This window comes from Osmerus eperlanus, chromosome 16 (genome assembly GCF_963692335.1).
Source record: "Osmerus eperlanus chromosome 16, fOsmEpe2.1, whole genome shotgun sequence".
NCBI lineage: Eukaryota > Metazoa > Chordata > Actinopteri > Osmeriformes > Osmeridae > Osmerus > Osmerus eperlanus.
The window spans coordinates 7527795-7553570 of NC_085033.1; the positions used below are offsets into that span (position 1 = coordinate 7527795).

Consider the following 25776-nt stretch of genomic DNA (forward strand, 5'->3'; position numbering starts at 1 on the left):
CCAACCATAATCAGGAGCAGGTTAGCACCCCTGTACCCCAGTGGCCACTGTGGATGCTCCTCATGGGAGAGGGTCAGTTTGCAGGACGTTCAAAGAGGATATGATTCCCTTGGGAGGGGGGGGGGAGGGGGGCAGGGTGGATTGAAGTACCCCACAAGTCTAACGCTGGGATCTGGGTGTGATTAACTCCACTGAGGGTCTGTATGTGTGCTTGTTGAGCACAGAGTTCAAAGAGTAAGGGTCAGTAGACTGGGGATTGAAGCAAAGTGTGGAAGAGGTGATTGATAGACTGTTGGGAGTGTGGTCGGGAAAGGTACATTTGCTTAATGAAAATGCAGATATTTTTGTTTTTCATTTGAAGAATGAGGTTTGGTGTGTAGAGTGTAGATAGACTGTGAAATGATCTTCAATTACAAACTCTTCTTCAAAAAACTGCATGCTGTTTTTTTAATCCAAACCTTTCGAAATGGGTTAAACGAATGGTTAATTATCTCAAATATACAGTACATTGCATTTTCAGATTTTCAAATTATAACATTGTATGTATTCAGCTACACGATGCCCACAAGTAACACTCATTTCCTTTTGCAAAAGTTACAGAGAACAGCACAAACATGAAGCTATAATGCCCTCTTTTATCACATAGCGACTTTGCTGGGAGGACATGGTAAAGCGAGTGCATTACATTGAGATGGAGTGCCCTCTGGTGGTTTCATATAGTATTACAGGACGATTTAATACATCACCTTTTTCTTTAATCATGTGTTTTTGTTTAGAGTCTGTAGTGCACATTCTGCTCAAATACATCATTTAAGCTTTAGAAAGATTCTTACTAAAGGCCAAAGAGAAAGTGCCGACTTAATTCCTAGCAATATTTAAACTCAAAGACAAACACACTGGATTCAGTTTAGTATTGGTGTAAAACACAATTTTTAGATTTTGAGAAAAATACTATTTTTGTCAAACGTATAATAATCCGAATTAATCAATAATATATTAAATTAAATATTAACTAAATTTGTATTTGAGAAAAAGACAAGCAAAACTGTCTCTATGTATGAACCATTTTAAGTATGGGAAACATGGCACTGTCAGCGACGGCAGTTGATATGGTATGAGAAATGGGTCAACCCAAAACCATTAAAAAATGTTCATCAACAGTGGTTGCAAACAAATCAATACTGTAGAACACTGAAGGAGGATCTTTGCCCACTGTCTAGTTTTCCTGCATTCAACAATGCCACAATGTTCCCTTGTGTGTCTTGGCAAGACTTGCAACTTGGCTGAAGGGACATAGACTGGCAACCACATCAGAGAATCCAGTGAACAGAAACTAACAGAAAAGGAATCTCCATGTAACCAAACCGAAACATAATTTAGATGTTTGATTGATGTGGAAAGAAAGACTAATATTGCACTATTGTTAGGTAAACATAGAGAGCGATTCTCTTTTTTTGTGTGGTTATTATTCAAAGTAAAATATTTCTAGAAATGTGAGTATATACGCCCTCGCTGAGTGATCTTTTTACCTGTATTATAACCCTCAAACCAAGCACGAATAGTTAATGAATGCCTGTCTGTGACCTCCTCCCAACTGGAAGACTACAGCAGGTCAGCACACACACACACGCACACACACATGCACACGCTCCCTTATTTGTGAGGGCTAATATGTAGAGAAAGTGACAAAGTGTATGTTGAATGGCTGAATATCCAACATTAGACATGTTTACAACGTAGAACATATGATTGACGTATTTTAGCTAACAGTAAACTACAGTTTTTATATATACATCTTGTAACTAACAATCAATAATGGTGTTATGGGTAAACAGTCCCAAAAGCATAAGCATGAGTAAAACTTTTTTTTGGGGGGGGGGGACGTTTGAGCATGAATAATCGTCCTTCATCACATGTCTCTTCTGTTGCCCAATCACACGTATCCTCAGCCTCCTCCAGACACTACCTCAAGTGGGCCGCGAGGAAAAGGAGCATTTTAATCCAAACAGTTCTGTACATCTGTCTCCGTAATAGACCCACAAAGAAACCACGGATCAACGAAACCAATCATTTGTGTAAGTTCTTGCTGCGATACAAAATTGTATCAATGAATGTCCTTTGTGTTTACGGCGAGAGGGCGTACCGCGTGCATTCCACTTTGTTCAATGGATTTGAGTAATTTCCGGTAAATACAGTTTGACGTTCGAGTCTGCACACGGCCCTGGTACAAGTGCAGAGTGCATACATTCAGTTTGTGGCGCTCACTTTTGATGTTGAATGTTAACCAACGACGACGTGATATGTTGTCTTTTTCAGCAGACATCCTGTCAATAGTACAGGATTCTCGCATGGTCTGCTTTTTATCTTCAAAGACTCACTTGCCAGGCCGTAGCATATGGCAAGGCCAAGGTGGGGCCCAGATTTGCGCATTATTGTTGCTTTAGATTAATACATTTCAAATGCATGAGTAGAACTAAAACGTACAATGGCAACAACTTGTATAGGAGCTAGCTATCAAACTTCAAAGTCAGTCGAGTCTCAGCGACGTGTTATTTATGGTATGAAAGCTTGCTTCCTACTCAGTCTTCGTACTGTATCGGCAATGTTGTACAGTAGTTTTCAGCTAACTGCTAACTAGGCTACAGTCGGTAGGTGGGTATGGTCGCGTCATGAGCATTTGCAGATGGTATTTTACTCTCTCAATCTGTTGGCACCTAATGTAGAGAAACTCAACGTGTTGTCAGGTTATGAATAGCCAACAAGGTTAAGCTAGATATATAGCGAGTCAGTTCCCAGGTGAACAACTCAAGCCTGTCAACTAGCTAGCAACATCTATCGTTTCACCACTGCAACTGTAGTTATACTATACTAAACTAAAATATATTTGCTAGCTATCACCGGCACTCACACAACGGTTAAAATGGCATTCTCTATACAACATATTTTTCCTTTTAAAGGGGATGGTAGCGCAGAGGTGGACAGTGGCAGTGTTGTGTATCCTTACACTGTTCTGGCCATACTGTAATGGGACCACTGGTCCAGAATGCAGCACAGTCTCAGGGGAGAGGACTGGAGTCCACCCTCTGCCCACAGTTGACAGTCAGATGGCAGAGCAGACTCAACGCCAGCACCTGGAGGCTCTGTTCAACAGGTATGCAATAGTAATGGACTCCAATTATTCCATGCTTATTGTTACGCAGGCTGTTTGATATGCACTATTGCACATCCATGTAACTAACTGTAGTAATGAAGATCTATTTGACCTAAACAGGTACGGGGAAAATGGAACCATCTCTATATCCGGTCTGAAGCGTCTGCTGCAAAGTGTGGGCCTTGACCGTATTCGTAAAGTGATGGTTCAACACCACGAGCAAGCAGAAGATGATGATGCTGAGGCACATGGGCACACACACCACCACCACCACCATCACCACCATCAACATCATGATCACAACAGCAACCAACGGCAAAAACACAGTCATTCGGAAACCAACGAGCCCAAAAAAGCCCCCAAGGACCCGAAGGTCCCCAAAGAAGAGGAGCCCACCCCGGGGAAGAAGGTGGAGAACTCGGACGCCCACCACAATCTGTACGTGAAGAAGACCACCACCTCCGGTCAGGAGATGAGCACCACTCCCACGTACACCACCAACGTGGTGGTGAAGTCCGCAGAGCGACGCAGACGCAGGGGGGCAGGCGATGACCTGTCCCAGGACAGTGGTCCTGTTGTCAATCAAACACACCTGGATATCACAGAGGGAGAAATGACTGAACATGTGAGCAATGTGCTGATCTCAGAGGACCAAACCCAGCCACCCGTGATGAGCCAGGAAGGTTCTGATGACCAGCACTTGCATGATCATGATCATGATGAGCACCTTGATCAAAGTCTTGACCATGTAGAGGACAAGGGAGAGGTAAGAATAATATTGAATATTTGTTATTGCATAATTGTCTAACTGTTTCATTCAGTTCTTTGTCTCGGGGTTAGGGTTAGCTCTGTCATAATATTTATATTTGCTTTTCCACAATGTTTTATGAAGGCCCATGCTTTAAAATGTGTCTTTTTAAATCAAAATCATATGCAGCCTTCTTTTTTGTGTGATGCATGCCTTATTTACAATGTAACTCTTCATATTCCAGTGTCATAATGCCTCCAGCCTCTTGACCTCCCATGGGATGACCAAAGAGGGGGTCCTCACTATGAAAGACTTCAGCTACCTCTGCCCTGCCCTCCTCAACCAGATTGACAGAAAGTCCTGCATACGGCATGGCGACAACCACACGCAGGAAGAGACAGGTGTGAGCGGCTTTATGCAACACAGGACAGGGGGAGGTGACCAGTCCCTTCTGACTGACCTTGAGGTTCCTGGTAGCTTTGGAACATTTAGATAATGTATGAACGACAGCACACAGAGTTACATAAACGTATGGGAAGACCGTTTGACTCGCTCAAAAAGAAGATTGCTTTCTTAACGATTGAATTTTACTGACAAATGTTTTGCACACGAAGAGAACACTTTTGGAAGTGAGCTCTCCGATGTGAGGTTTTGTCAGAAGGACACATTTTGATTATGGCTAGAGCACTAGCATGGGAATGACAGCTTCTAAATGCACTCAAGACTTGCTCATCCAAGGAATGCTTTCTTCTGTCGCAGACCATAAGCTGCACAACCACCACAGTCATCATCACCCTCACAACCCCAACGAGACTGACTATAAGGAAAACCACAAACACTCCATTGCTGCCGGTAAGACGATGCTAATCTCAGACCTCTAAATACATAAGTGGTGAACATTGTCAAACTGGTAGCTCCTGCACCACAGGTTTACAAAGCCAGAGTTCAGTACTAATATCTACAACACCCTAGTCTTAAGAGTTAGGCTCCTTCTCCACGTGAACTCTTAAGTTAACTCCTGCCGAAACTTGAACTGAAGTTGCAAACATGAACAAGGTGTGTGTGTGTGTACATGCGTGTTTGTTCCAGCATGGGTCGGAGGCATCGTCTCCATCACAGTCATCAGCCTGCTGTCCCTGGCGGGCGTGGTGCTCATTCCCCTGATGAACCGAGTGTTCTTCAAGTTCCTGCTCAGCTTCCTGGTGGCCCTGGCTGTGGGCACGCTCAGTGGAGACGCCTTCCTGCACCTCATCCCCCACGTGAGTGACGCCGGTCAACTGATGCCTGAGTCGGTGGATAAGAAGTCATAAGTGACTTGAGTGCTAAGTGTCTCATAGATCCACTGCTAAGTGTCTCATAGATCCTGATCCAGCACACCTGATTCTGTCCCTACACTGTCCCTCTAGCATGTTTTGTGGGTGTGTAGGACCATTGCTTTTAGCTCTTAAGATCTTAAGTTAAGCCGTACTTTTAGTTCAACTTACCTTTAAGTGAAGACGTACTTTAAGAAAAATTGACGTTCTTGTTCAGTGTCTCAAATCTTCAAATCATGCTGCTTATAGAATCGTTGTTGTAGTCTCTGTGATATTGCTGGAGTATCATATACATCAGGGGTGTCAAATCCTGGTCCTCAGGGGCCGCTGTCCTGGACATTTTAGATGTTTCAGATGTTTAGATCACACCTGATTCAAATGAATGGATCAAGTTCAGCAGAAGCCTGATAACGATCATTCATTTGAATCAGGTGTGCTGGATCAGGGAAACGTCTAAAACGTACAGGACAGCGGACCCTGAGGACCAGGATTTGACACCCCTGATGTACATGATACAGAGAGCTTAACATGAACATCACAATCTCACCCAAACAGTCCCAGGGAGGCCACCAGCATCATCATGATCTGAATGAGACATCTGGACACGGTTCCCATGGGGAGGAGGACGAGCTGTATGACCTGGATCCGGTGTGGAAGGGGCTGACGGCTCTCAGCGGAGTCTACATCATGTTCCTGATCGAACATTTCCTCACGTTGGGCAAGATGTACAAGGACAGGAAGAAGAAGGTCAGAGATCAACGTGGCGTTGTTTTACATCCATTATTAAAGGTTTCGATCCCGACTGATTACACCAGTTTTATTTGTACCCGTTCAAGCTTAGTGGCGGGGTGTCGTCAGTAATGGTTTTGAGCAGCCACATTTCTTTTAAGGCTAGGAAGTGTTTCGTTTCAATGTTACTTTAATCCATGTTGATCCAACAGGTTCCGAAAAAATGGGCTCCTGAAGACAAGGTGGAGGCTGAGAAACGACCTGCACTGGAGGAGAACGACCTGAAGCCAGCTGAGGGTACGTTAGTTAGACAATGTTGTCCGTGTCAACCTGGAAAGCCAGACTAGCATAGCATGTTTGTTACGCGATACCAATAATTCCATCTGTTGTCACAATCTATAGATTTCGTAGAAGTGTTGGGTACAAACGGCTTCAAAACGTCCACAGATTTGGAAACCAACGGCGCGAGCACATTCGGCGACCACAGCGACAGTGTCCACGGGGGCAGTCTGGCGGAGGAGGAGGAGGTGATGTTAGCGCCCCCTGCCGTTGTCGCCACCCCGGAGGGCTACGCCTTGGCCTCGGGCCCCTACACGGCCGAGGAATGCGAGAACAAGTGCCACTCGCACTTCCACGACACAGTGGGCCAGCCCGACAACATGCACCACCATCACCACGACTACCACCACATCCTGCACCACCACCACTCCCAGAACCACCACCCGCACAGCCACTCCCACTCGTACTCGGAGCAGCACTTCCAGCAGGCGGGCGTGGCTGCCCTGGCCTGGATGGTCATCATGGGGGACGGCTTGCACAACTTCAGCGACGGCCTGGCCATAGGTACGCTCATGTTATGTTTCCACTCTCAGAAGATGGGGGTAAGAATGCCGAGATGTCTCTGCTAGGGACTGAGAGGCTTAGAGAAACTTGTGGATGGCTGATTGAGGAGCTGTGCAAACTTTCAAGAACATGGAACCATCTAAACTGTCAGATGTTACCACCTTTAGCAAACCCAGGATAGTATTTTAGTGCAGGACTTGATGAAAGAGTGGGGTGATGAGCACAAATAGTTCCGGACATGATGAAAGAGTGAGGGGATGAGAACAAATATTGCATGACATGATGAAAGAGTAAGGTGATGAGCACAAATACAGCATATGTTTTGTGTAGGCTAATGTAGTATTGACTTTGAATAAGTTATGTTTAACAGTTCCATCCTGGAAATCATCAGTTTACCGGATATGGTTACAGTTATGGTAACTACCATTTACCTACAGCGCAAATAGGAAACATTTATAGGTACATACAAAACATTGTAAGTAAATATGCATGCTAAATGATGACATGGTGTTGATCCCCCCTGCATGTCCCTTGGGATAAAAGCATCTGCTGTGTGAATACATTATTATCTGATGCATACAGGTGCAGCATTCACTGAAGGGCTATCCAGCGGTCTAAGTACATCTGTAGCTGTGTTCTGTCATGAACTACCTCACGAGTTAGGTAAGTCTCAAAATAAATTCAAAACCTTTTGACCCTTTTACCCTCAATTTCAAGAATACTGTATTGAGTACTACCGTAATTTTTGGAAAATAAGCTGCGGCTTGTACTCTGATTTTACAGTTTTGTGCTTGTGCGGCTTATATTTTGAAGCGGCTTATAGTCCGGTTTTAGAACAAAAAAGTGGCTTTGTCTCAAGATCTATACAGACCGTGCAGCTAATTTAATGCTCAACACTTGAACGGGGGCTTATTACTTGAAAGAGGAATTATTTACTGTGTCGTCTCAGTAATCAATCGTGAGCATTGGTCCGCTCAGCGTTAGCCGGCGCAACGGTAACGTTGTTTGCTTTCAAAGTGCGTCTTATATTCCAGTGCGGTTTATACTCCGATTTACAGACACAAAGTGCTCATTCTGGGGGGGTGCGGCTTATACACGATGCGGCTTATTTTCCAAAAAATACGGTAATCAAAGTACTGTTTGGAGGTCTTGGTCCTTGTGGCTGATGTGTGTGTTTTGCAGGTGACTTTGCTGTGCTGCTAAAAGCTGGGATGACCGTGCGTCAGGCCATTCTCTACAACGTGCTGTCTGCTATGATGGCTTACCTTGGGATGATTCCAGGCATCCTCATCGGGCACTATGCTGAGAATGTGTCCATGTGGATCTTCGCCCTCACTGCAGGGCTCTTCATGTATGTGGCGTTGGTGGACATGGTAAGGCACTTGAACATGTGGCATTGGGCTGTTTTACTTTCTTCATGAACCAGGCAAGACATGGATGTGGAAAAATAAGACTGGTGGGTCGTAGCGAATCATACGAGGGCCTTTTTAGCTGGCATTTTCAGTTATGCACAGGTCTGAATATGACAAATCGATCTTTTCTCTCACGTGTTTTGGCCACGACTCAACACCACCTGTTCTGCAGATGCAGCATGTCTAGTTAAAAAAAGAATTGCTCGAAGTGAACAAGGTGTCAAGTTGTGCTTAGCTTTGCGAGGAGTTGGCCTTCAAAACCAAATGGCCTCTTCACACACTCGTGTCTTAGAATAAACAGTCACACACACATGTACACACACATGTACACTCACTGTCTGACAGTAGAAACCTGAGAATAGGGCTGTCATTAACATGTGTCCCACAGCCCAGGATAGGTGTGTTTATGTTCAACAACGGCTGACGCCTAGTGGCCATTGGCAGACATGGCCATTGACAACCCTAAGGTCTAGCAATTTCTGATAAAGAACAAACGGTTTCATATCAACAACAACAAAATTACTAGATCAATCCCCTGTCTCAGTTTCCAGCAAGTGATTTCAGTGGTCAAGTGGAGGATGAACAACCACCAACTTCATATTAAGAAAGGTTGTGCTGCTGCTTACAGGTTCCTGAGATGCTCCACAACGACGCAGGGGACCATGGCTTCAGCCACTGTGGCTTCTTCCTGCTCCAGAACGCAGGCATCCTGCTGGGCTTTGCCATAATGCTCCTCATTGCCATCTTCGAACACAAAATCCACCTGGACATCAATATATGACGTGGTTTTCAGATCTAGGAACCAGAAGCCCCTCCTGTGTAGAGGCTTTCATGTATTCTGACATTGGGCCATGACCAAGTGCATGATGTTTAAAGGGCCATGTTGAAAAGAAAAGGGGGTTCTTTGGGAACCAGACATTTTGCGCAAAAATCCTGATACTAACTGACCAAACATTGGGGGCCTGTTAGACTACTCTAAAAGTACACCGTAAAATACTCGGGCTATAGTTTATGATCTAACATGATTGTATGGGTGAAAGCCATTGCTTTTCTTCGAAGATGGTGATTAGTGCAATCACATTGGATTAAGGATATATTCTGACCCAGTATAGAGACTGGTTTCGTTAAGTGTGTTCTCACCTCACTAGAGAGGTGTTTGGTCACACAATTTGATACCATTCCAAGCAATATGATTTTCCTAAATTGTGTCTTGTAGACTTCATCTAATCAGGTTACTTTTTTAAATGTAGTATACAAGCTCTTGTAGGTTGTCATTGTTTGTTAGTCGTTACTACTGATCAAGACAAACAACCAAATGTATTACTATGTCTAAAATGGATATGTTGGGGTAAGCTTTATTTGTGGGAATCAGGATATTAGGCTAAATTATTTTTATGTTGGGGTATTGTTACACCAATGAGACAATTCAAATATAAGGCAAAATGTTTCGCCTTAATACAATTTTCAAAATCCATGCTGTTATTGGTAGCTATCAGAACATTTGTACTTTGTGTCCAGAACTTTTGCTTTTGTAAAGCAATGTGGAGTAATTTGGTACGTTATTATTCTGTACCCTCATCACTTACTTTGACCACAGTACATCTCAGCAACTGTACAGTTACCACAGATTCAAGTGCATTGCTTACCTCTGTTCTGGAAAAGGGTCCTCAGTCCAAAACACTGTGATCAGAGTTTAAAGTCTGTTACATTGTCCTTGTAGAGGACAGGCAAACTTGTAAATGTTGTAAGTCTTTGCTTTGCAAATTGTTGTATAACTTGACTTAAAAAAAAAAAAAAAGGATGAAATTTGAATGTTTCAATTACTATTATTATTATTTTTAAGCTATGCTATTGGTAACAAAGTGTAGAAAATGCAAGGAGCATGTCATTAACCAGCTGTTAAGTTATTGTGCCAATGTTTTCACACTGTGTTTAAAGAGTCTGGATTTGATTGTCTAGTTGCTTGTTTTTTTATGTTTCACATTTCTGAGAGACATACATCATGAAGGGAAATTTGTATGCTATTGACTGTAATGTACACTTAAGGTTTTTGTGTTTTACATTCCAGAGCATAATAAAACAGTTGCTTACAATTCCTTTCTCACTAGTACCCTGAGTTTTTGGTGAATCAAAGCAGTAGTAGTTTGGGAAAGAGAGAACTATTTAAATTAACAATGGTTTAGGGACTTCAAGCAAGTTCTAAATCGTATGTTGTGAAATATAAAGATTCTGAAGGGGATAATAGTGATGAGTCAAAAGTTAAGATATTTGATGTTAATGACCTTTCCCAACATGAAATGAACGGACTGCACCAACACTGTAGAAGCCTTTAAATAGTGTTTAAACCTGGTGCACAGCACAATAATGTCAACCAAATATTGCTGCACAGGCAAGAGAACACAACCAATGTTCTTTGTAAATGACCTTCAATTCAACATTATGCAGGGCTGATTTAGGGGAAAGTCTTCACATCATGTGACCTCCAGCCTCTGGTCACATGATGTGGGTGGTCATAGTAGATGGAGAGGGAGAGCAACAGATGAAGAATCTTAATTCTGCTTTAAAAGTAGCAGTTGATTAGTGGGCCTAAACATGCTTAGATTGAGACGGGTGCCCTAAGAACCCAAATGGTGCAATCTTTCCACATCCCCTGTTCTATGTTCTCTGGAAGCAATGAAACTAAAAGATACAGTGAATTAGACTGGCTTAAGGATTCACATTCTTGTATGAAACAATCTCTTGTATTGCAGTTCAGATGGATACAGGAGAAACATGAATATAAATTGGAGGACATTATCCTCCAAAACATAAAACATGCATGAAATACTACACCAAATACACCTTTATTTGTGGTATTGAGCAGACTTGTATTATTTTAGTCAAATCTCCCGCCCCCCCAAGATGTATGCAATCAATTACAATGCAATGTCTACAGTTGAAGTTGTTGGCATACACCTTGGCCAAATACATTCAACTAAGTTTTACACTATTCCTGACATTCAATCCTAGTAAAAAAAATAATCTTATTTGCATATATTTAATGTGTCATTTGTCATCACATTCTCCTAACATTCTGTGGTTGTAACGAAACTGTAGATTCCACCAAGTTCTTCAGTACTGTAACAATGAAACCGCATTTACCAGTGTCCTCTCTTCTGGTTTGTAAGTGTCATTCTTCCTCACTAATTTTCTTTCCACCTTTTCAGTTGGTTAAGTATGTCGGTCAATCGGCAGAAATGAATGGATCGACTCACTAAGCTCTTCCTTTGGTAGTTGGAGCTTTGATATTGTGATTGATAGATCCATCCTCTGTAAAAAAAAAAAAAAAATATATATATATATATATATAAAAATAGACAGTTTTCAAGTGTACATTTTTTTTGTTTGTGAACTGCCACTAGATTCAGTAAAGAGTGTGTTAATAATAATAAGCATAAACATAATAACCACCAGTGAGGCAGGCATGGGTTCTTTGTGGAAATAGGCTTGACAGTCCTCTGGATTGCAATGGACCACTGACCCAAACAGAGCAAATAACAGGCATACCAATATCACTGCAGCAATAGCAGTAGTAGGCTTCAGCCAAGGTGCAGTATGACCTGAGAAAACAATGTTGATATTACTATAACACTTGACCTGTTGTACATTAACCCATAGCACAGCATCCTGGAGTTTCATACATGTAGATCTGTTGTAAATAACTTGCTCTATGTTGTTCCTTCAACTATGTTATTTTAATGAGCACATTCTAACAGTAGAGTGGTTAGTATATAAAAAGTCATTTGTTTTGTTTTTACCAGATAACAATAATACCATCATCTTAACCGCAACATTACATAAATCTAGGACTGTGCAACAAATGTAGCAACATCTCAAGTGAAGCATGCATCTCAAATAAGTTTTCCTCAAGGGCACACTTTAGTTGTTGATCACCATCATGACATGAAAAGACTATGAAAGGCTGCTGCGATGTTGCATGCTCCCACACATCAGTGTGGTGCATTCATTAAAAAAAGCAATGGTTACTTATTGCAAGGTTTTCAGCAACCATTTGAAGTTCAATTCCATGGTCAGTGTTTGTGTGTGTGATGTTTACAACTGTAGAACCCCCACCTGTGATGGTGGCACACTGTGTGTCAGTGCTGCTGCTGCTCCTGCTGTGGGAGTCCAGGTGTGTGTGGGCCTTGACACAGTATTCCGCCCCCTCCTGTAGGGAGGTGATGTGGAGGTAGTTCTGGTCCACCGGAATGACATGTGTTTTAGTCTAGGAGAGAGAGAGTGAGGTGAATTTAATGTAGTTTCATATTAGCCTTAATATCAAGATCATTTACCATTGATAGAATCCTGGACCCAACAGTTGACCAAGAAAAGGTATATGGAATAAAGACAAACAATGGAGACAACATTTACTCAAGCAGGACATACATAACAAATTCACATATCAGTAACCACTGCTACGCTGGGCACCAACTGTAGACACGTTTTGTTAATGCAATAGTTCTTATGTAGTCTTGCGAGGCATATTTTCCACGCTGCACACCCACCACACCATCACCAAATGACGCTTGTGTTTAAGCAGGTCAGACTCACCCTGAGTTCCTCTCCTGTCTTCCACTCTGTCACTATGACTCCCCCAGTAAGTGACAGGTTTTGGAATGTCACCATTAGGGAATGTCCCATTGCTGTCACAGTCATATCAGGAACAGTCAGGACTGCTGTTGTGGGGGGCAAGATATTCTCAGTTATACTCAGTAAATCAAGCATGCTCTATAAGGTCATCAAAGTGATTGATTCAAATGACATGTTTTACATTGTGAACTGAATTGAAGTTATTGACCTCAAATGTCGGATATGAATGTTACAAGTTAAATGTGTCAAAAGCTGTAATAATTCTTAAATGATTCTTAAGTCAATAGAAAAGATAACAAGATACACTGGTTTCTGCTTTAAACAGTTGGTGTCAGTAGCTTCAAAGGGACTCATGTTCCATAATTCCTTACTGTCTCTCCGGTTAAATGGTTTGTGGAGCTCTGACCATGGTGAGACTCTGTTATTGCACTCCGCCCGTACACGGACGTTGTAGTCAGAGTCTGAGCTGAGGTCAAAGGTCAGATCACATTCATTTTGGGTTATTTTCTGGCATTCAGGCACATCTTCCCAGCTTCCATTCAAGAAACTCAGCTCAAACTCTCTAGGGGGGACAAAGCATCAACGCAAAAGTCACACTGGCCTATTTCAATTATCCCTAAAATCATGAAAACAAATCCTAAAGCCTTTTTAAAAAACCAGTGAAGCAAGTCAAGAGATAACCCGGGAGATAATAAGGGAGTTTTCTCATGAACATGCTAGAACACATTCCTGTAATGTTTAGGAAGCGACAGACTCACCCTTGAAATTGTACATTGTACATAGTTGTGCTACAGATGGACTGTGGGGGGCGCCATTTAAGCACATGCCGCATGTTTATTGACTTGATTGTGACATCCCTTGGGGAAGGCAACAGCCAGACACCTACATATGAAGAAACAGACAAACTGACTTTGAAAGATGAACAAGTAAAATATAATCAGATGGTCTGCATTTGTCTTTGGAATATGAATTATTTAAATATGTGAAAAAACACACCGTATGGTCAAATGTAGGCGGACTACCTCACTAATTATTGAATTCAGGTGTTTCAATCACACCAATCAGCTCACTGATGCATGGAATCCAACACATGGCCATGGAATTTGCACAGACGGACATTGGCAGGACAATGGTTGTACTGAAGAGCTCAGTGACATTAAACGTGAGACTGTCATAGGATGCCACGTTTGCCACAAGTCTGTTTGTGAGGTCTCTGCCTTACTAGATATGTCATAGTCAATACTATTGCATCTAGGAACAGCCTAGCCGCAAAGTGTAGACCAAACAAACTCACAGAGAAGGGCCGGCGAAGGCTGGAGCATGTAATCGCCTATCATCAGTTGCATTACTCACCACAGAGTTTGGTGGTTAGGTATCCAGTTATTTGGGGCCATAAAGTGTTTATTTATTGATCATGTAGTATCTCTAGTATCTTTAATTGTTTTCCATGAAGGGTATAGAAAGCACTTACATTTAATAAAAACGTATATGTCTGTCATAAGAACAGAAAACCTTTAAAGTGCAAATATGTTGATACCCCATGTAGTCAAAGTCAAAGTGAACTTTATTGTCAATCAGACCATGCAACAAGTAATGACACAGACACAAAATTGCATTTCCCAATACTCCAACTATATGTATATATATATATGTATATTCAAATACCTCAATAGACTTGTCATGTTTTTTTCCAAACAGTACTTACATTTTGTGAGGATGTTGAGGACCAGTAGAAGCACACTTTTTAAAAAACTTCTCCTTACCATAGCTCTACTCTATGAACCAGAAGTGCTCCTTTAACCTTCTCCTGCGCTTACTCTGTCCACGACTATCCACTAGACCATAATCCTAAACTCATCCATCAAACTCTACTTAGCTTTGTAGCATGTTCATCCCATCAACCATGATCAAATGTGTCATCTGTACCTAAACATGATCATGGTTAATTGTTAGTAGTACCGGTACTTCAAACAGCTCTTGGACCAGAAGAATACTTTATGGCTAAATGTTTAAGCTTGGCTGCGGTGCTTGAAGTGTGGCTGTTTGTCTTATGCATATTTAAAAATGTGCATATCCTATGACAAACTGGAATGACTGGATACTTCTGTCGAAATCATAGTTGAAAAGCCTGTTTGACATTCTCTACCCTCCAACACATGCACAAGCACCATACAAAATATATAGGCCAAGACTTGTCGAGCTGAAGCATGATGTTTCAGTCAGGCTTCAGCAGGGGGCAGTGAAATCTCAGATAAGCGTGCGCTTGTGCCAGGATTCCATTCTGAAAACATGAACCCCTTATTTCTCGCCATGGAAAGAAATGAGAAAAGAGAGTACATGCTTTGCTGTGAGAGTCAGGCTGCGCAAATCAGGCATGGATGAAACAAGAGAAAACTGTCATCTAGTTAAACATTGTTATAATATGTGCACTGTAAACTCATATTCTAATTTCTAAATGCTCTTATATGGGTAACATTTGTAACATTTCATCTATCTATTTCTCTTTCACAGTTGGCCCATGAAGCTGTTTCTGAGGTTACAAATGTGTACCTGAGAGAGAGGAGAAAAAGCAGACTTTGGACTCTAATGTTGATGATCAACCATTAACTAGAGCCATAAAAGCATAAAGACTCAAGCTTCATTCCCTGTCTCTCTATGGTTAATTTTTTCTTTTTACCCTGAAACCCAATGAGGAGGTGGGTGGTAGAATGGGGGATGGTCTGCAGGATCATAAATGATGAGATACTTTCTCAAAACAACTTCTCTACAATCTATATTCATGTTTCCTCTTTACCATATTGATTTAGACAGCCTTCGAATAGGATTGGTCACCCAGTCCCTGCTACTTGTCACCAACTTCCTGATAACTCACATGACTGAAGGTGGCTATGATGTAGTCATTGTTTGGTCTGTTAAACGACTCATCCAGCATCTGTCACTGCATTCAATAAATATAGCACTGTACATATTGAGAGGTACTTTTCATGCATAGTTCTCTTTATGAAGTACAAGTTCATGCTCTGTAATCTAAAGACTAAAATGAATGATACGAAATCAATATTTATACATGCATTTATACACAGATGAACTCCAAGCTCTGGAAATATTTAAAACATGCTATATCTATGACTCTGGGCCCTTACCCTGACTTGAAGGAAAAGTAATTATAGGGTTAAACCAAAACTATTGTTGAGCATTTTGAAATGTAGCATATTCTATTGTATTCAAATGTTTATGTGGACATTAGTTAATTGTCAACTACAGACAAGGTGACAGACAGACAAGATGAATATATAATTTCCTGTTCACTTTTTGTAAGAATGTACACTATCACTATACAGTAGCTATGATTTATTTACTTTCCTGTACCTTGTACGGGAAGTTGTGTGTGAATTAAACTTCCCTTTTGTTGTCTTGTGCGATACATTTCGGGGGGGAATAAATTGCAACAAACAGGAAGTGGAGGATTCAGCTGCCCTTTTCAAAACATCAGCAGAGCCACTACATAAGTTTGGGTTCTTGTTATATTTACAATGTATGATATCTAAAAATAAAAATATTTATATGGTTATTGGTTGAATTAGCTTCCATAAAATTAAATACAATACGTTATTGAACAGTGACGACAATAAAACATTCTTTGGCAGTAATATTTTCAATGCCAAATAACTAATGTGTGCAGAAACTACATCCCTGTGAAAGAACTACATATCACACCCAGCACACACACTCACCAACGCCAGAGCATGGAGCATAGATACTCTCCACTGCTACGGGAGATTCATCCTGTATGTCATAAAACCTTATCTATCTTTATGGCAATCATTACCCAATATATTTCAGTTTCAACTGTGTCTTTACCAGCGTTCTCAGTAACCTAGTTTCATGTTCTGTAATGGCTTTTGTGCTCATAGCAGAACTCAGCAATCTTTTTGTAAGTCACAAGGAAAGTGTGAAACCATTGATAAGTGGCTCAGCTAAGTTGATCTCAGATCGTTCTTACAACTCCATGGCACAATATAAGTATAGATTGGGGCAACCCCCGACCAAACAATACAATACTATTCCAAATGTTAATGGCACTTCAACTGTATAACTGTACCAATCTCATCAATAAGTGTTTATCTAACAACAATCAAGGCCTGGTTGGTTGTGACACTTGGAGACTAGTTTCATCAAACCACTAAAATGGTTTAAGGAAAATATTATTTAAAAACAATTGGTGATATAAAGGTTCTATGGTCTGTGATTTTCATGGCCAGAGCATATTAGTGACCTTTGACCTCCTCCTTTCTATTAGCATCGTCATCATCATCATCATCATCAAAACCTGGGGTAGGTTGGACACAAATGAGCAAACACAGACACTGGTATCGAGTTTGGTTTAGGTGTGGCTGGAAAGGTCTGCTGTCAATAGCATCGTCATCATAAGGGATGGAGAGGGATGGAAGAGGAGTGAAGGTGGGGAAGGGCCTACAGGGTGCGGTTTATGACCTCCCGTCGGGTGTAAAGTCCTCAAGTAACAGCCAAGGCACTGAGATATAGAAAACCCAACCATTGGGTAAACACAACTGCTCACAACGACCCCTCACAGCTGTAGGTTCAGTTCTCCAGGCTCATTTCTTCGGAGCGCTGTATTTTGGAGTGCTATATTTTGGCTCGTGTTTTCTAAATCCAAGTGATACTTTCAGCAATATTTTGGGTTAGGGTTAGAGTTAGTATACTTTTCAAATTTTGAGTGTCCTCTGCGAGTCATTTGGTCTTTTTTGTTTCTCAATTGTGTTTGGTCGTGAAACACTTGCACCATGTCGACCGCTATAGAAGCAACCGGTTTCTTGATGTGTGTAACAAGCTGGCTGATCAATGGTGCTGCGCTCGCTAATGATTACTGGAAGGTGTCCACCGTCTCTGGGAGCGTCATCATCTCTAACCGGCAATTTGAGAACCTGTGGCACGCCTGTGCTGAAAGCAGCTCTGGCATCGCTAATTGTCGTGACTTTGAATCTCTGCTAGCCTTGCCTGGTAAGAATTGGAACTTTAACCATCAAGTGGAGTTCAGATCAAGTTGTGGCTTACTGATATTTTGGGTCGGGGTGTATGGATTAAACACCTGTCGTAAGGGTCAATCAAATTGAAGCCTCACTCTGAGGCCTTAACATTTTCCATTGAATTGCTTGATAGAGTAATAGAATAGGTTCTCCAGATAATCTAATTCGTATGTTTTTTAAGATTCAATATTTTGAACTGTAAAATAGTTACTTTTATTCATATAATGGTCAGTATCTAAACTCCAAGTCAATATTGTGTCCATACATGATGATCATCAATATCTATCCATCCACAGCTACCTATGATCATAATTGTGAAAGACTTCATGTGCTTTCTTTTTAAATGTCTTTCTGTCGTCCAGGAGACCTCAGAGGTGTGGGGTTATAATCTTATCTTTAGTCATGGTCGCCATTTTGTTCCTTCTTTACGCCTTGAAAAGAAAATGGAGGGAAAATGTACATTAAGTCATTTAGCAGACGCTCTTATCCAGAGCGATTTACAGTAAGTACAGGGACATTCGCCCCGAGGCAAGTAGTGTGAAGTGCCTTGCCCAAAGACACAACGTCATTTGACATGGCTCGGAATCAAACCTAACTTTTTCTATAAATCTTTATATGAGTCTATATATGGTTTTCATTTAATAATTACATGTAGAAATTTCAAATGAGGTTACAATAGACTGTCACCATGGCCACTAACAATCTCTCTCTCTGTTTCTCTTTCTCTCTCTCTGTCTCTCTACAGGACACATTCAGGCGTGCCGTGCGCTGATGATCCTCTCCTTACTCTTGGGTCTGGGCTGCATGATCGTGTCACTTCTGGGGTTAAAGTGCATTAAGATTGGCTCGACTACTGAGCCAACCAAGGGCAAGATTGCCTTTGGCGGCGGCCTTCTGGCCATTCTTTCTGGTGAGTTCAGTCAGATTTGTTTATTGTCCACCACGTTTGTACAACGTCCCCTGCCGGAGTCTCTCAGCCACTTCATCAGTGATCTTGAGGTCGCTATACCAGCCATCTTACTGAGTTCAATTTTGACAAATAGACTCTTGCTATAGCTATACTATACATATTCATCTATCATATAATTGAATGCATATCATTGTAAAGTTATAATATTTAATACTATTCACGGTGTGTTAAATATTTTGTTGGACAAAAACAGTAGCCTTCTTGATTCCAATTAAGAATCCTGTCAAATAGAACATTTTCTTTAAAGTCTGTCTTTCTTACAGGTCTCTGTACTATGATAGCAGTTTCTTGGTACGCCGAAAGAGTGGTGGAAGATTTCAAAAATCCATTTTTCGGGGGCGTCAAGTAAGTGGATGTGGACTGAGGACCACATTTGTTTAGTGTCCACAAGTAGTGACACAAACAATATGACAGAATGCATGTACATTTCCCGTACTGTTTTTCTTGTTTGCCCAGGTTTGAGCTTGGCACTGGCCTCTTCATGGGCTGGGGAGCATCCTCTCTGGCCATTCTAGGTGGAAGCCTTCTCTGCTGTGCCTGTAAAAGGGCCTCTGCTGGAAAACCAAAAGCGTAAGAAACTTTAGTCATCTAGTACCTACCCCATAACAAATCCTACATGCCACTCTAACTAGTTTATAAAATCCTTTCTAACAATATGGTATTTGGTCCTCATACCAGTTTTTAGCATAAATTGCCTCTGTCTACCTGCTATTCTGTCTGTATCTGTCTCTCTCGCTGACTGTGGTTTTGTCTTTGTGTCGTTCAGGGGTTACTACTCACAGACCCAGAATCAGAGGATCTTTACTTCCAATACCAAATCTGAACCTGACTCATCCAAAGCTTACGTCTAAGAACACACCGCTCCTTTTTACCATGCTTTGCTACATTTACTACACATGAAGGATCATCTGCCTTGTTTTTGGTACCCCATCTTGTCTCTATAACACATTGAATTTGAGCTTTTTAGGGTTTTGAGGTTGATGAAAATGTAGGATTTTCAATCATTTTGAATAAATTTTGAAATGTGATCAGTTTGTGTGAAATTTGTGATCTTCTTAATAAACTTTTTATTGTACATACATTTTTACCTTCATCATCATTTTATGCATTTCATGATTACTGGTTTGTACTGTGTATTGTACTCTGTAGACTTAATAAATAAGGACATTTACATTGAAAATCTTGCCAAAACAAAATACAAATAAATTTGTAACTAATATACTAATGAAAATCCATATGGTAATGAATTTTTTATCAAGTGCTATTGTTACATTTAAGTTTGAGTAGATTTCTTTTGCGCTAATAGGAATTATACTGAGACAATCCTGCTGTATTTTAAGTCCCCGCAAGAATGGCCACACAGACTTGTGTGTGTGTCCATGTGTTTGGGATTGTGTGTAGGTATAATCCCCAATGTAATATATGTAATCCACCTTTGTCTCCTTGGAGACCTCATCATGCTGACAGAAAGAACAAAGGATTATGGCTTACCTACAACATCTACAGAACATCTCCCTGTCTCTATATCTATATCTATATCTCTCTCTCTCTCTCTCTCTGTCTGTCTGTCTGTCTGTCTGTCTGTCTGTTTCAGTCAACATCTATAGTACCTATGAATGATAAAAATCACTTTTTATCTGTCTGTCCATTTTACAGTAGTCATCTTGGTATTGAAGGAATTTGAGAGTGTTTTCTAGAATTAAAAAAAGAAAGAATATGTGTGTGGTCTCTATTCGTCCCCTCTTTTCCCTCTTACCTCTCTTTATCCCCGTCCCCTCTTTCTCTCTCTCACTATGTCTCTCACCCCTCTCTTTCTCCATTTAATCTGACTCTTTGCTGAGCAAGGGGAACCAACCTAAATCCTCTCAGCCAGGTATATCCAGGAAAGCTGCATGTGTTCCTGGATGTGTTTGTACACCCATCCAATTGGTGTCTACGTCTAGTGCTTTGCTTTGGGGAGGTTGAAAGTGTACATCCGGCTCACCTTTTTGGTCACTAGACATCTTGACGGACAACAGGTACAAATAGAGGCACCACCCATAACTGCTTCTCCCCGATTCTCTGATCTTCCTGCAACAGGTAGTTTGTGTGTGTCTATGTTTGATTGTTTGGTAGTTTGGTGTGTGTGTGTGTGTGTGTGTGTGCGTGTGTGTGTGTGTGTGTGTGTGTGTGTGTGTGTGTGTGTAGCTGAGTACATTGGTGTGTTTGTAGTCTGTCTTCTTTATCTGGCTTTCCACTTGCAGGCGATGGAGATGCAAATTCTTAGATTAAATATTAAAAACATTTAATGATGTATCTCTTACATGTTCCCAATTTAACAGTGAAAGATATACAGACATAACCATTTAGGTATTAAGTTGTTGAGGTACTGTTGAAAAGAGAATCTTATTCATCTCTTTGTTTGCCTCTTCATCCACTAGTTCTCAGATTCCAGTCTCTCAAGTTTGCAACCATGAGTTCAAAGAACGTAATCTTCAAGAAGATGTCCAAGGACAAATCGGTAAATTCTGGTTTTGCATATGTGTGCATGTGTGTGTGTTTATTGAAGCACCAGTAGAAAACAGACTCATTGGCATGTTAGGAATTTTGATTTCCTGGGATGTCTAATACTTGCACTTGGATACACTGCCAAGGAGACACTGAGTTAAGGGATAGATACAATCAAATTAGAAGTGTATTACGACAATGAAGTGCGTGTGTGTGAGAGAGAGAGAGAGAGAGAGAGAGAGAGAGAGAGAGAGAGAGAGAGAGAGAGAGAGAGAGAGAGAGAGAGAGAGAGAGAGAGAGAGAGAGAGAGAGAGAGAGAGAGAGAGAGAGAGAGAGAGAGAGAGTGGTTGTGTGCTTATACAGTATGTGTATACTTCATGGGTGATTATGTGTTTTCTGGACCTATCCAGGTTGGAGTTTACATGGGGAAAAGGGACTTTGTTGATCGAGTGGACTCTATAGACCCAGTGGGTGAGTCCATGATCAATTAACTAGTCATCAATTGATCTAATATATGAATGAAGTGACAAATAGTTGTATACAAATGTAATAGGTGTTGGGCAATGAAGCCAAATACAGATGTTTTCGTCAAACAGTTTTAACCTTGGAGAATGGAATGCATCAGTCCAGTGCATCTGTTGATCCTACATGTGATGTTACTTTACTACAAAGGCCTGCTGACTATCAGTTTTATTTCTAAACTCTAGATGGCGTCATTCTGGTCGACCCCGAAATCCTCCAAGGCAGAAAAGGTGAATGTCCATGCGTCATGAACTATTATGCCTCGACGTTGGCTTATTGTTTCTCTTTATGTCGACTAACCACATATCATCATAACTCCAGTAGCTTCATCTTACTAACAAACTAAACATCAATTTCAGTAAAACCTCATCATTCAGAAAGTATCGCACAAACTATGATGTGCCGTTTGACATGGACTGAACGTGTCTTTTGCATCCCCCTAGCTTTTGTCACCCTGTCCTGCATATTCCGTTACGGGCGGGACGATGCGGATGTGATGGGGATAGCCTTCCGTAGAGAGATCTACATGTCCACCCGTCAGGTTTATCCACCCTTGCAGGACAGAGAGCAAGGGGTGCACACCAAGACCCAGGGAAAACTGCTGCGTAAACTGGGAGAAAATGCTTTCCCTTTCTTCTTTGAGGTAATACCATGTATACACACACAGACTATTTGTTGGAAGATATCATGTTTCTCAAGAGAATCTGCACAGCCAACCTAACATTTCTAGTTCAAAGCAATGCACATGCACATACAGGTTTGAGTCAGTGTTCTAAGTGTTCTGGCTGTTGTATTTGTTTGTTTCAGTTTCCGGATAACCTGCCTTGCTCTGTGGGTCTCCAGCCAGGTCCTAATGATGCTGGGAAGGTATAATCTCTCACTCACTCTCTGTATATATCTCTTTTTTCTTTCTCTCTTTGTTTCTTTCTACCTATCTCTTTCTTCCCATATCTTTGTTTTCTATACAGCTGTAGTCTGTGTGCCATGTATGTACTGAACAGGAATGTACACCATTCTCTGTTGTGATTTTGGTAGTACTGTGCGGTGGAGTTTGAGGTGAGAAGTTTCAGCGCTGAGAGCCAGGTTGCCAAGGTGCGCAAAAGGTCAGCGGAGTTGTTCTTCTTTTTCCCTCTGGCTCAGCACGTCAGGATATGTAGTTGCTAAAACATAAACACAAAGATACAAACTACAATATATCATACCAATTGTATTTGTGTTAAATAAAAAAGGATAACAGACTGTTAATGCTCCTATATCCAAATCATCTGTCAAATCACTTTCTTTTTTCACTCCCCACCTGCCTCCTTCCTCCTCTTCATCTTTGTCTCCCTATTTACATTTACATTTACATTTAGTCATTTAGCAGACGCTCTTATCCAGAGCGACTTACAGTAAGTACAGGGACATTCCCCCCGAGGCAAGTAGGGTGAAGTGCCTTGCCCAAGGACACAATGTCAGTTGGCATGACCGGGAATCGAACTGGCAATCTTCGGATTACTAGCCCGCTTCCCTCACCGCTCAGCCACCTGACTCCCACTATTTCTCTCCCTCACTTTTTTCTCTCCATTTTTAAAACACCATTAATTACTCATTTGTGCCCTACTCTTCTATTCTTTCTTCTCTCTGTCAATGACATTCTCCCCCCATCTCTCCCTGCTCTGGGACCTTCCGCAGGAGCACGGTGAGTCTGGTCATCCGGAAGGTTCAGTATGCATCGGAGACGGGCGGAGACGCCCCCTTGGCCAAGACCACGCGTGACTTTGTCATGTCAGACAAGCCCCTGCACCTTGAGGCCAGTTTGGACAAGGGAGTAAGTATTCAACTCAAGTGTCCTTCAGTCAGACAAATGATTCATTGTCATTGTCTCCCAATCCGAATTGCTGCTATCCACAGAATCTCTGTGACTTCCCTGTCATCACTAACATCCCTGCTTTCCCTTGCAGACATACTATCATGGAGAGCCCATCTCTGTTAACGTCAATGTCACAAACAGCTCAAACAAGACTGTGAAGAACATTATTGTGTCAGGTTAGTTCAAAAACATATATGACATGGTGCACATACAAATCACCACACTAGCTCAGTTCCATCATTAGGGTTATGAAATGAATGCCAGTGTATAAAAGACAGAATGATGGGGAGTCACCTGAGATTAAAATTTAAAAAATGATTTGCTGTATAATGTTGACAAAAAGTTAATCAGACTGTGATGCAGAAAGCCAATCTATAGAATTATTTCTGTATTACATTTCTTTCTTGATTTTTCACCATCTCTTTCTTGGACGTTGTAGTGGATCAGGTGGCCAATGTGGTCCTATATTCCAATGACAGCTATGTTAAGGCGGTGGCCTTAGAGGAGTCTGGGTAAGCATCAGCTGAGCATTCGAGGACATGACAGAATGTTCCAGGGAAGCAACAGCTACACAAAATCTTTGGTTAAGTTCATTTAGCATTTCAGTCAGTGACATGAACCTTTGATATATAGATTAGTTGATATAGGCAAGTCAAAGGAGCCAGGTTTCAAAACAAGCAGACTCATTTACTAAGAATTGTTTTATTGCATGCAGCAACATTTTATCAGATAAAAAGTCTGAGACAGCAGGATGGTGCTGATATTATCAAGTAGAATCCCCCAAGAAAACATCTGTTTGTAAAGAAATATGTGTTCGGATTGTGAGTCATTTTACAAATGAATGCAGTCTAGTATTTTCTCATCCGTATTCTTCTATTGGGCCAGTGATTCTGTGTCTGCTGGTGCAAGCCTGCAGAAGAAGTACACTCTGGTTCCCCTGTTAAGCCACAACCGGCAGAGGAACGGCGTCGCTCTTGATGGGAAGCTGAAGCATGAAGACACAAATCTGGCTTCAACAACCATGTGAGTTTTGACGAAGGCGTCTTTGTAACAGCATAGTATCGTTTCATTGAGCTAGTTGCACATCATAGAGTTTTGTCATCTGTGAAGTCCCTTTCACTGATAGCGATTGAAGTCATTTTTCCTACCTGTCTGCCAATTGTATGTCAATCATCCACTTATCTGTGAGTGTAATCATCCATTTATCCATCCATCCATCCCATGCATAATGACATATTTTTTCCATCTTCTTTACTCTCAAAGGATTAAAGAAGGTGTACTGAAAGAGGTTATGGGGATCTTGGTGTCGTACCGAGTCATGGTCAAGCTCATCATTGGCGGGTCAGTATTTTGTGCTTGTGTGTTATTTTGTATGAGTGCGTGTTTTTTCATGCTTCTGACAGAAGACAAGTTCAGGTTCAGGTTACCTTATTTGTACCCATAGGTAGATTTGGTCATTTGGTTTGCAATACGAGTCATACTGACACAATAAAACAGACAGACACAGAACCAGTAAAAGTCCTCAAGGTACTAATCATCACTAAAGCACAACAAATAAAAAAGTTAAATAAACAAAATACAACTTTGCTTCTGTATAATCTGTGCAATGTTACAACATCTTGAGTGATGGCTCCAGGAGCATTTTTATACGTTTTTTCTGTACTTGACTTGACGACTAAAGAGATTTCTTGTCTGTTTAACTCCAAACTGTATTTTTACTTTTACGAAGGATGATGGGCTCAAGGTAAGAAAACTACAGTGTGCATCATCATGATTATAAATGCGCTGCAAACTGAATTTTGTTTAATTTTCATGTTTTGTTTACATAACTTTACGTTTGATTTCAGTGAGGTGGGGGTTGAGATACCCTTCCAACTAATGCATCCTAAGCCTGATCTAGGTGTGTTTTGTTCTAAATCTATATGTGTGTGTGTGTTTGTGGGTGTGTTATTAGAAAATATAATCATAAAAATAACACAATACATAAAAATTATATTTCCCTTTATTCCTGTGTTTTTGCATTTGCCTCATGAAGTGACAGAAAGGTAAGACCACTTTGGATCCACTACTTT

The 25776-nt window shown here is 41.2% G+C and overlaps 4 protein-coding genes across 7 annotated transcripts; 3 read left to right on the top strand and 1 right to left on the bottom strand.

The window, feature by feature from the left end:
* Positions 1-1918: 1918 nt before the first annotated feature.
* On the top strand, positions 1919-10278 carry slc39a6 (solute carrier family 39 member 6). Of its 4 annotated transcripts, none has more exons than XM_062481275.1 (12): positions 1919-2075; positions 2958-3151; positions 3272-3917; positions 4144-4300; positions 4659-4751; positions 4989-5158; positions 5768-6001; positions 6154-6238; positions 6344-6784; positions 7367-7447; positions 7967-8157; positions 8825-10278. In XM_062481275.1, exons 2-12 carry the CDS (start codon positions 2961-2963, stop codon positions 8975-8977), a joined length of 2442 nt encoding a protein of 813 aa, XP_062337259.1. In that variant the 5' UTR covers positions 1919-2075; positions 2958-2960; the 3' UTR covers positions 8978-10278. The 4 variants fall into 4 exon arrangements, with proteins under 4 accessions (XP_062337259.1, XP_062337261.1, XP_062337260.1 ...); XM_062481277.1 differs by having other exon boundaries at positions 6389-6784; XM_062481276.1 differs by having other exon boundaries at positions 5768-5959.
* Positions 10279-10611: 333 nt separating this feature from the next.
* On the bottom strand, positions 10612-14868 carry crfb16 (cytokine receptor family member B16). The gene is made up of 7 exons (XM_062481250.1): positions 14531-14868; positions 13584-13707; positions 13197-13387; positions 12787-12911; positions 12310-12460; positions 11647-11795; positions 10612-11505 (listed from the first exon to the last, which is right to left on the bottom strand). Exons 1-7 carry the CDS (start codon positions 14589-14591, stop codon positions 11407-11409), a joined length of 900 nt encoding a protein of 299 aa, XP_062337234.1. The 5' UTR covers positions 14592-14868; the 3' UTR covers positions 10612-11406.
* Positions 14869-17254: 2386 nt separating this feature from the next.
* On the top strand, positions 17255-19924 carry cldn15la (claudin 15-like a). The gene is made up of 5 exons (XM_062482194.1): positions 17255-17847; positions 18619-18783; positions 19107-19188; positions 19300-19413; positions 19610-19924. Exons 1-5 carry the CDS (start codon positions 17631-17633, stop codon positions 19692-19694), a joined length of 663 nt encoding a protein of 220 aa, XP_062338178.1. The 5' UTR covers positions 17255-17630; the 3' UTR covers positions 19695-19924.
* An 803-nt stretch (positions 19925-20727) lies between these two features.
* Positions 20728-25755, top strand: saga (S-antigen; retina and pineal gland (arrestin) a). The gene is made up of 14 exons (XM_062482034.1): positions 20728-20922; positions 21264-21343; positions 21741-21801; positions 22038-22082; positions 22296-22495; positions 22660-22719; positions 22888-22955; positions 23527-23662; positions 23796-23880; positions 24144-24216; positions 24590-24727; positions 24968-25045; positions 25434-25448; positions 25552-25755. Exons 2-14 carry the CDS (start codon positions 21296-21298, stop codon positions 25751-25753), a joined length of 1209 nt encoding a protein of 402 aa, XP_062338018.1. The 5' UTR covers positions 20728-20922; positions 21264-21295; the 3' UTR covers positions 25754-25755.
* The last annotated feature ends 21 nt before the right edge of the window (positions 25756-25776 follow it).